General features: G+C 46.2%; 2 protein-coding genes across 3 annotated transcripts; both read left to right on the top strand.

The window, feature by feature from the left end:
- Window positions 1-540: 540 nt before the first annotated feature.
- Window positions 541-5,094, top strand: LOC124680631 (glucose-induced degradation protein 8 homolog). Of its 2 annotated transcripts, none has more exons than XM_047215700.1 (7): window positions 541-680; window positions 2,480-2,621; window positions 3,453-3,600; window positions 3,676-3,751; window positions 4,262-4,373; window positions 4,459-4,550; window positions 4,796-5,094. In XM_047215700.1, the coding sequence occupies exons 1-7, from the start codon at window positions 645-647 to the stop codon at window positions 4,811-4,813; spliced, it is 624 nt and encodes a 207-aa protein (XP_047071656.1). In that variant the 5' UTR covers window positions 541-644; the 3' UTR covers window positions 4,814-5,094. The 2 variants fall into 2 exon arrangements, with proteins under 2 accessions (XP_047071656.1, XP_047071655.1); XM_047215699.1 differs by having other exon boundaries at window positions 542-680; window positions 4,769-5,094.
- Window positions 5,095-5,562: 468 nt separating this feature from the next.
- On the top strand, window positions 5,563-7,964 carry LOC124680628 (jacalin-related lectin 3-like). Its single transcript, XM_047215697.1, has 6 exons — window positions 5,563-5,687; window positions 6,149-6,331; window positions 6,440-6,682; window positions 6,746-7,075; window positions 7,164-7,379; window positions 7,519-7,964. Exons 1-6 carry the CDS (start codon window positions 5,685-5,687, stop codon window positions 7,894-7,896), a joined length of 1,353 nt encoding a protein of 450 aa, XP_047071653.1. The 5' UTR covers window positions 5,563-5,684; the 3' UTR covers window positions 7,897-7,964.
- Window positions 7,965-10,037: the final 2,073 nt, after the last annotated feature.

The following is a 10,037-nucleotide window of genomic DNA, read 5'->3' as shown; positions in this document are numbered from 1 at the left end:
AAGGAGAGGGGGCATAGCCTATTACGGGCACGGACGAGAGGTTAGAGGATCAATCCAGAGACGCTTATGTACACTCGAAAACCTGTAACCATGTTGAGATCAATGAAGCTAGCGATCTAGAGCAGAGTTCTTCCTCTTGTCTTTCTTCTTGCATACCGGCATTTGGTTGTGTTCTTGAGGAAAGCATCCGGAAGTTCGTCATACCTAGTCGCAAACCCTCCCCCGAATCCTCTTGCGCCCATTCGGCCCCAACTTAAGCCATCCCATGGCATCTGCTCGTTCGCCACGACGACATAAGAACTCTGGTCGGTGCGAAGGACATAATCAGATCCGTCCGATTTCACATCTCAAGGGCTCGACAAATTTTGTTTCTTGACAAAAAAAAAAGGTTCGCCGCCACGTGTCAAATTTTGGAATCCAAAAAAAAAGTCGATCTTGTTTTCCAAGAAGTAAAAACTGTCAGCAGTCCTATCATGTGCCGTCAGCGCGGGCCGTAAACCTGGAAAAGAATCCAGACAAAAGGAGGGGGAAACAAAGAAAAATAAAATAAAAATCCTCTCTTGGGGAATCTCCGGCTCCCCCAGCGGCAGGCAGCGTCAGCCGCCCTCCTCCTCGCATCCGGCGCCGACCTCCTCTCCTCCGCCATGATGGACCTGGATCCCCGCCTCTACGAGAACGTAGTACGTACGCTCATACCCCCCGCCACTTGTGTAGCTTTGTTGCTGGTGTTGGTTTGGTTAGCGAATCCGTCTAGGAGGAGGTGGGGGACGAAGTAGATGGATGGGATTGGTGCTTCCATTAATGGCTCCTGTGAATTTCCCCCCGTTCGTGCGCGAATTCGCGGAGTACTCAACTACTCATTGCTTCGTGTTGGGCTATTAGATATTTTTGTGTGGGTTTCTGTGATTATTGGAGTGCGCGGACTGGATGATCTGCTCGTGCTAGGTCTTTTAGAGAGGAAAGAAGATTGGAACTATCTAGATGAGGTTGTTGTACTAGGAAAAAAACAAGAGATTGGTACTTCCAGATTAAGGTGGCTTGTAATGCTAAAAGTCTAGGTGGGACTTTGTCAACTGCGTGGCTTTCCAGTGAAAAGATATTGGAACTGTGTAGATAAGGTATCCTGCAATCTAACGGAATTGATGAGAGAAATTACTTGGCGTACGACAAAAGCCCATCCGATCTTGGTACGAACCAACGACGGGCCGTGAGGATGCTCCGTAGGTTTGCAATCAACGGACCCTGTTTTGCATCATACAAAGATCGGACAAATTTGTCGTACGTGAAACATCACTCATTAATGAGGCACTCTGCATCATGGTGATAAGTGGCATGCTCGGAAGTTTTCTTAGTGTTCAGTGACTCATTTTTTTCGGGTAATGCGTCATGAAATCCAGTTTTGGCATTCAACAAGTTGAGTACAGAACTGCAGAGTGGAAACATTTGAACCACTTGTGTTTTTTGAAGTAGACATTGAAGTACTGTAACTCTGCAAGTAGTAGTTCCCGTATGATCAAAACGTAAGTACTACTGCGCACACTATCCGGTCAGTAGAAAATGTATACTTGATCTTTTCCTAGAATCCATGAATCTACGTGCCATCAATTTATTATACGTGGATCCTATTATTGGCCAGAAATTAAGGGTCTGTTTGGATTATGACCATGCGCGCCCTGCCAAATCGTGGGCATGCCAATTATTTGGCGGACGATTTCGCCGCCGTGGTCTTGCCAAGCCACGGGAGAAAAAGTGAATGCATGACCAAATAATTGGAAGGGAGATGTAATCTTGGCTTCCAACCAAACTAATGCCCGCATCCCGAGTCAACGCCAAAATATTGGTTTGGCAGTTGCTGGCTGCAATCCAAACAGACCCTAAACCTTTGTTGATGTTGGTGCGGCAGTGCAACCCAACCATTTCTGTCCTGTGTTTGCCGCCGGTCTACCACCAATCTACTGCAATGCAACGATTACTTGGTCGAATCACATCATCTCATTACCACTTCCCTCCTTTGCCACTAGCCTGCATCCTCCCTAAAACCGTGGGCCTGTATCTCAACTGGTAATGGTTCTGTGAAAGAATCTGTCCTGAGTCCTTACCCTGTTTCCAACATGTATGGTTGCCATCTGTAATTTCACAGATGATAAAACATGCCAGCGGTATCAACAGTTATTTTGAAGATCATTTTCTTCTTGGACTTGCTTATATCTTTTAACTTCTAGGGGGTATGTACTTCATTAATATCATATGCATGATAAATAGGAATTCAGAAACTACTAGTTAAGAGAGCACTGTTAGTATCTCGCTGTTTGCATGGATAATAAATGCAGCTATTTTCGTTGAAGTGAGTTTGCAGTAGTATTTGTCTTCCAGCATTCGATTTTTTTTTCTTTCTAAAATTTTGATGTTAATAGTTATGCCGTCATCTTATATTTAGTAATAGTAATACTATTGACAATGGAATTTCTTCCAACTGCAGTCTGTCAGTGATAACGATGTTCGCGACATAGTGCTGTCTTATCTTATGCACAACTGTTATAAGGAGACAGCAGAGACCTTCCTATCCAGCACTGGGTTAAAGTTACCTATTGATTATACTGTAGATGTGGATAAGCGTAAAGGTATTTATTTGTGGGTCAATACTCAATACTTAATCTTGCATTAGCATTGTCCAGGGATGTGTATTTCTTTTACTTATTAAATAAATTGCACACGTAATAACTTCTCTTTATTTCTGTAAATTTCCTGTCCGTTCTGGACTTATGGTTTACAAATGATCCACTTTGCCACTACTTTTCCACTTTCGTAACCTTTTCATTCCAATTTTTGTATTAATTAAAGATCATGAAAGATGCCTTTTTTTTCAAGAACCGGCTACAACTGTTGCCTGTTTTTCCATTAAGGTTTAGCAAAGATGTTATAGTTGATACACGCGGTTTCACCGCCCGCCTACACACACATACACACTCACAACTACTCCTCACTACTACCCGCTGTCTGCATAACTTCCATAACTCTAGCCTTTTTTCATATATAAGAAAAGATATGTACTAAAAATACTAACTCAGTTAAGTGAAATGCTCTTGCTAGATCAACTGGTCAATGCAAGTATGGAACTGCTCTTCATTTAACCAATGGGATATTGACATGTAGCCAATACAGATGCCATTGTTGTTCACTGCCATTTATACTACGGAGTCTACGTGACTAGTGGTTGGATGTGATTTTTGTTGCATGCCATTACAAATGAAGTTATATTGTGCACTCTCAGTCTTAACCTATGAAAACTTTGTGGTTCAAATATATCTTTAATGTATCTGAACTTATGTATCACGAGTTCGTGACAATATATAGTATGCCAGTTTCAAAGAACAACCATTTTAATTCCCATTTGTCTCCATGCATGGTTATTTGCGCCCCAATCCTAACGCTGTATTCTGTTTTTTATTCAGCAATTTTAAATTCGGTGTTGGAAGGGGATGCTGTGAAGGCCATAAAACTTACAGATGAATTGGTGCCCAACTTGCTAGAGAATGATAAGGATTTGCATTTTGATATTTTAAGTCTGCACTTCGTTGAGCTAGTTCGTTCCAGAAAATGGTAACTAACAAAGTTTATTTTTGGACGGTGGAAGTTGGGTTACATGGTTTGATTCTGGATTTTTTTGACTGACAGCACAGAAGCAGTTGAGTTTGGTAAGAAAATGTTGACACCATTTGGAAAAATTCCCAAGTATGTTGAGAAATTAGAGGTACATTTTTCTTAAACGACAAATGTCGTTTTCAGTATATACAGTAGAGTAATTTGGATTAACGGATGCATGAGATATGAATGCGCTGGTACGGAAGGATATACCAAAACAAACAGTACTGGTACCATGCCACCTCAAATCTGGCCAGTTTTGTAGTCTTCTGTATTCTGAATGATATCGATTGCTTTAATTGAGTTTGCTAGACTATCATCTGTTTTTATTATGTTTAACAAATACATCAGATCCAATTGAACGATATTTGCCCTGAATCAGTATTAATCATGGCTCTGACTATGAAGTAGTGGCCCATTAATATCATCGCCATTATTGGGCGCTAGATTTAATCAACAGAACATGGGCTGAATATTGTTGAAGTAGAGAAGCACCATTCAACCAATCAAATACATATAACATTTTTTAGCATGGCAGATATGGGGATGTAGTGATGACTGGTGTGTCTTAACTATGTTATGGATGGAGAACTATGGAAATCCTTGTTTTATTATGCAGGATTTTTTGGCCCTTCTAGCTTACGAAGAGCCTGAGAAGTCACCCATGTTCCATCTACTAAGCCCAGAGTACAGGCAGAATGTTGCAGATAGCTTGAATCGGGCTATTCTCGGTATGTTGTAAGATACTCTCCTTAGTTACTGGTGTCATAGCTTCATATGATCTGATTGTGATCCTTTTCTCTTGATGAATGACAGCAAATGCTAATCTACCAGCATATTCATCATTGGAGAGAGTGATACAGCAATCTACTGTGGTTAGACAATACTTGCAGCAGGAAGTTGGCAAGGTAACTAATCATGCGTTTGTTTCTCTCACTATCAATTATTACAACAACAACAACAACAACAACAACATCAAAGCCTTTTTCCCAAGCAAGTTAGGGTAGGCACTATCAATTATTACTAACCTGGTTTAATTTTGTTAACACATTTGATATATTTTCACAAATAATATCCACTTCAATTGACTACGATGCACGCATGACATTTGAAACTCTTGGAGCAGGATTCTTACACACCGTTTTCTTTGAAGGCCTTTCTGAACAAGTAAGGTGCAACCAATCGACCTTGAGAAGCGGAAAGTCCTTTGGACCCATGGTGCCCTTGAGAGTGCGGAAACAACTCCGAGAAATTTACACAGTTTTCCATTAAATAGAACAGCGAGATTGCACATATCTGATAGAACTGCCTTGTGCAGCGAGACCCGTTGTACCATTGAAGAGGGATGTTGTATGATTATGATTTTTATTCTCGTGTTTTCCCTTAGATGTAAGATGTACATACCGGGAAGTTGTGTATGATCGTTGAGAGATTTTTTTAGCTCGAGCCAAATTGTTGTGCACAGTACTGTTTTGCCTGATATTTACACATTGTTTGACGTGACTGGAAGAAGATTTGGATGGGATCTGATGCCCGCCAGTTCATCTGGGCTGACGGACTGTTCTTTCCATACTTAATTCTTCCACTTGAAAGAGACGGATGCTGCATTCTGTTGCGTCCATCGTTCCAGTGCGCAGGTAAAGAAGTCGGCCATGAAGAAGTAGATAGAAAGGGATGCACCGATACAATACAACATTCTCATTGAGAATCGAGCTAAAGCAGGGGCACCAGCCACCAGGAGTGGTGGCTTCTTTAGTTTTCCACCGTGAAACGCGAGGAGGAATCACGCAAAGCCAGCCGATAAATCGTTCCCTTTTCGGCCCCTGGTGAACGGGATACGGCAATTAGATCACATCACTATGGTCAGCGAATCGAGTTCTCCCCGGGCCCTTCTTGGGTATCTACAGCTGCGGCTGGTGATGTTCTATAAAAATGTAGCTGGACATGCCAGTGCTTCTTGTCAACCTAGAAAGCTCATCACTGTTGGTCGGCTTGACCTCTGTTTCTCCGCGTGAGGGCTCTGTTTGTCTGGGCAACAGAACATGGTACCGCAACTCTTCCGCTTTTGTTTATCCACTACCTGTGGGTTTCTGCACATTTACCTGATGCTTGTACGTCTAGAAAGATAGAGGACAATCAAGGTTCTTTTGTTGTATAATTTGATGGGAAAAGGCTCGAGTACTCAGTAGACAGTGGCATCCTCGAATTCTTCAGAAATGTTCTTCCAGAATTGTTCAGGCAGATAGTGGCTTGTTTAATTGGCTTGCCATCGTATTAACATTCATCGTCTGATTACATACAGTTCGGACAGTTTGACTACTTGCTTGCGATTTATGAGATCAAAATGATTTACTATTAGTATTGAACATCCAGTCGCCTGATTGCATACAGTTTTCGTTCACTAATAGTAGAGTGGTGCTTATTTGATGCATCTCTAGTATAGCATCCAATTACTACTATTTGTGTTCTTTTGACCAAAACGTTAAGCTGTCCAAGTTGTCAACAGAGCTTCGGAGGCTCAAACGGGAAGAACCCAAATCCTTCCAGTGCCCCGTCGGCGCTCCGAAGCATAACGAGATCCGTCGACAGGAACGGCCATCGGTACGCTGACGGCAATGCCGGGTATGACATGGTTCTCGCGAAGGAACAGAATCGAAACCCATCACAGATCTCAACTCTCTCCAACAAGGTGGTCAAGGCAAACTCAACCTGTAATCTTGTAGTCTGTACTAATTAGTGGTAACTGTGAATCTGTGATTAACCATCCAGGTTACTTACAATATATCTTGCCCTGCAGATGGTCTCATTTCCTAGCTTTATCTCGGACAACGGAACCATGACCATAAGCACGCCGGAGAGGTTCGGTCCGTGGGGTGGCACCGGCGGCACCATATTCGACGACGGCATATACACCGGCGTCAGGCAGATCACCATAACGCGAGGGCTGGGGATATCCTCCATGAAGGTCCTCTACGACCGGAACGGGCAGGCGATATGGGGCGACAAGCGCGGCACCAGCGGGGCGGCGAGACCTGAAAAGGTAACACGGTTTGTTCAGCTTCAGTTTAAGAGAGTCAGTTTGAGGCTTGGTGAGTTTTGGCAGATCGTATTCGATTTTCCAACGGAGATCCTGACGCACGTCACCGGGTACTTCGGCCCGACGATGATCATGGGCCCGACGGTGATCAAGTCTATCACCTTCCACACGACGAAGAAGAGCCATGGACCGTTTGGGGACGAGCATGGCACATTCTTCTCCAGCTGCCTGACCGACGGAAGGATCGTGGGGTTTCATGGCAGGGGTGGATGGTACATTGACAGCATCGGGGTTCATGTTCTGGAAGGGAAGGTGCTGCCGCAGAAAGCCGCTGACGACACGAGCCCGTCGCGGCAAACCGCGCTCGCATTGCCGACGAGGGATATCGGAGACGAGGTAACGCTAACGCCGATCCCTTTCTGTGGGAACTAGTGGACTGAGGCAAGAACTGTGTGTCTGAAATTCTGGACTGACGATGTTGCAGGTTACATATGGCGTGGTGAAAGAACCGATACCGATAGGGCCGGGGCCATGGGGAGGGGAGGGAGGGAAGCCATGGGACGATGGCGTCTACACTGGGGTGAAGCAAATCTACATCACGAGGAACGAGTTCATCGGGTCCATACAGATCGAGTACGACAGGAGCGGGCAGTCCATCTGGTCTACCAGGCACGGCGACGGTGGTCAGATCACACACAGGGTAAGTAGAGTAGAGCAGAGCAGAGCAGAGCTAAACTGAACTTTTCACTTGTCAAGTCCACATCAAGCTTCACCAATTACCCATCACTTATCCAGCTGAAGCTGTAAAATATTAATCCTTTGACCGAAAGCTTATGCAGATTAAGCTGGACTACCCACACGAGGTGCTGACCTGCATCTACGGCTACTACAACGCCTGCGCCGGGGAAGGGCCAAGGGTGCTGAGATCGATCACCGTCGTCAGCAGCCGGGGCAAGTACGGGCCGTTCGGTGACGAGGTCGGGACGTACTTCACCTCCGCTACGACGAAGGGGAAGGTGGTAGGCTTCCACGGCCGGAGCGCCCTGTACCTCGACGCCATCGGGGTGCACATGCAGCACTGGCTGGGAGACAGGAACACCGCTGTCTCCAATCCCAAGACCAGCTCCAACTCAAAGGCTATTGTTTCCAGCAACAAGGCTGCTGCTGCTACTACTACAACCTCCTCCAAGTACTACATCTCCAAGTATCTGTTTTGATTTGGCTTCACCTACCGGCTGTACCGAGACTGAGTTTGCAGGAGAATGCTTTTGCGTTTTTGTACCGAGGAATCGTTGTGTGAATGTGAATGTGGGCTTGGTCATGTTGTTATGGTTTTCGCCCGGTTTTCTCCTAAAAACTCGGCACCTTCTTCTTAATTAATGAATGGGGCAAAGCTTTTGCCTCCTTTTATAAGATAAAACTACATCTGGCTTGTCTTGTGTTAAGCCAACCAGGACCGTATGATATGATGATCTATGCATTCCGCGAACATTCTCTGATGGCCCTGGATGGGTGGACCCGTGAAGCGTGTAAGAGCGTCTCCAGCCGCGTCCCCTAAAGTATCCTCCAAACGGCGCCAAATCGAGCGTTTGAGGGACGCTTTTTTCTTCGTGCCGCGTTTGGGGGATGTCGCTCCCAGCCGCGTCCCCTAAAAGCTCCCCCAAACATTAAAATAATGTATTATCCGCTTTGTTGCATTTTTATTTCAACAGAGAGAAGAAATTTGTAGGTACGGTGAAAACTTCGAAAAACATGAACTGAAAACTTCGAAAAACATGAACTGAATTTCAAAGTAGTGCAACATAAATAAATTACATATAAAAACTTCTAAAAAATGAACTAATTTTTAAAACTACTTCTTCTTTGATGGCCTCGCCTCGTCGTCCTCACGGAGGCGCTTCCTGCTCGTCACCTCTTCCGAAGAGCCGGTGTCGTTCGACGCGTCGAAGGAACTTGTGTCTCCCTCGTCGTCGAAGGTGCTCGCCGGCTGCGCCTTCGCCTTCGCCTTCGCCTGGACCCTTGCCCCCTTGTTTGCCGTCACCGCCTCCTCAGCCCCTTCCTCCTCTCCTCCTTCTCATGGCCATCGTCGGCCTCCTAATACTCCTCCTGGTTGTCAGTCGGCGGGGCACTAGAGCTGCTAGGCGTTGCAACTTTGTCCCACCAATGGCGCCATCCCGGCGGTTTCCCCTCGCTGTCGGTGTCCGATGGCAAAGAGAGGTTGCTCATGGTGAGAGAGGATGGTGAGAGAGGAGAGGAGAGATGAATGGCGCTGGCTGGTTGTAGACCGGAAAGCGCATACGTAGGCGTTACTTAGCGCGGATGAATGTCGACACAGATATCGAAGAGAGCTGCGGTTGCTCTTTCGCGGAGTTCGCGCATCGATCGATGCGGTTGCCACTGCGACGGTTCCCCTTCCCGGCAACTGCACCGTTGCTAGGTAGGCGATGGTTGAGCGTCCGTTCGTGAATCGCTGACGCGTCGGTCCAGCCACTCCTCACCTCGCTTCTCAATGTATCCGGCGTGCCCAGAGCGTCCCCTGTGGACCGGGGATGGGCTCGAGGCGCCGGATACCGTATTGGACTGCGCCGGATAGAAAGGATGTTTGGGGCGCGCAGTTGGGAACGAAAAAATATCCGGCGCGTACAAAAAATGCTTTTGGAAACAACTTTGGAGGCCGCGGCTGGAGATACTCTATGGTATTCGATTCTATGTTCCGGATGCTGAACGGACGCCCCTCCATTCCAAATTAATCAACGCAGCTTGCCAGCTTTCTTCTTTAGATAGGGATGTATGTAGATTTTAGACAGATTTCTTATGAGAACTCTTTTTTTACCACCAAATTAAGAGCCGTCTATTTCCAGTGATCCAAGGGCTCATGTGCTCTGGTACTCCTCTATCAGCCCGCGGAGTATTGACACCAAATCTCATCCAAAACTGGCGAAGTACCTCCACCAGGGGCAAACCGGTAATCCCGGCTGTTTTTGTTAGACCATCGACCAGCCTGGCCCATTAGCCCAGGCGCTGGCGGTGGTTAGGGTTTAGGCTTAGCCCCTAAGTCAACTTGTAAACTTGTAACACAAGATGTACTCTCTCATATATATATGTATCATCGGCACGAGGTAGGACATTGATTCACCCGTGACCATATTGTTTTATGGTATCAGAGCAGGTCATCCTGACCTAGCCGCCGGCCTTCCTCTCTCCCCTCTGGGTCGCCGCACCCCTCCCACCTCCCATCTCTCCAAACCCTAAAACCCTTCCCTCCACCATGACACCTGAGGAAATCGCGGCCAAGGAGCGCGAGCTCGACGAGCGCGCCCGTGCCCTTGACGCCCGCGAAACCCAGCTCTCCCGAAGC

This window comes from Lolium rigidum, unplaced genomic scaffold, assembly GCF_022539505.1.
Source record: "Lolium rigidum isolate FL_2022 unplaced genomic scaffold, APGP_CSIRO_Lrig_0.1 contig_23317_1, whole genome shotgun sequence".
Classification (NCBI taxonomy): Eukaryota; Viridiplantae; Streptophyta; class Magnoliopsida; order Poales; family Poaceae; genus Lolium; species Lolium rigidum.
The sequence above is the reverse complement of the archived record's forward strand: the minus strand, read 5'-3'. Positions and strand labels throughout refer to the sequence as shown.

Coding starts and splice junctions, on each gene's coding strand:
- LOC124680631 (XM_047215699.1), top strand. CDS start 645: ATGATGGACCTGGATCCCCGCCTCTACGAGAACGTA. Junction 681..2,479: donor CCCGCCTCTACGAGAACGTA/GTACGTACGCTC, acceptor TTCCAACTGCAG/TCTGTCAGTGATAACGATGT. Junction 4,374..4,458: donor CTTGAATCGGGCTATTCTCG/GTATGTTGTAAG, acceptor GATGAATGACAG/CAAATGCTAATCTACCAGCA.
- LOC124680628 (XM_047215697.1), top strand. Junction 6,332..6,439: donor TCTCAACTCTCTCCAACAAG/GTGGTCAAGGCA, acceptor CTTGCCCTGCAG/ATGGTCTCATTTCCTAGCTT. Junction 6,683..6,745: donor GGGCGGCGAGACCTGAAAAG/GTAACACGGTTT, acceptor GAGTTTTGGCAG/ATCGTATTCGATTTTCCAAC.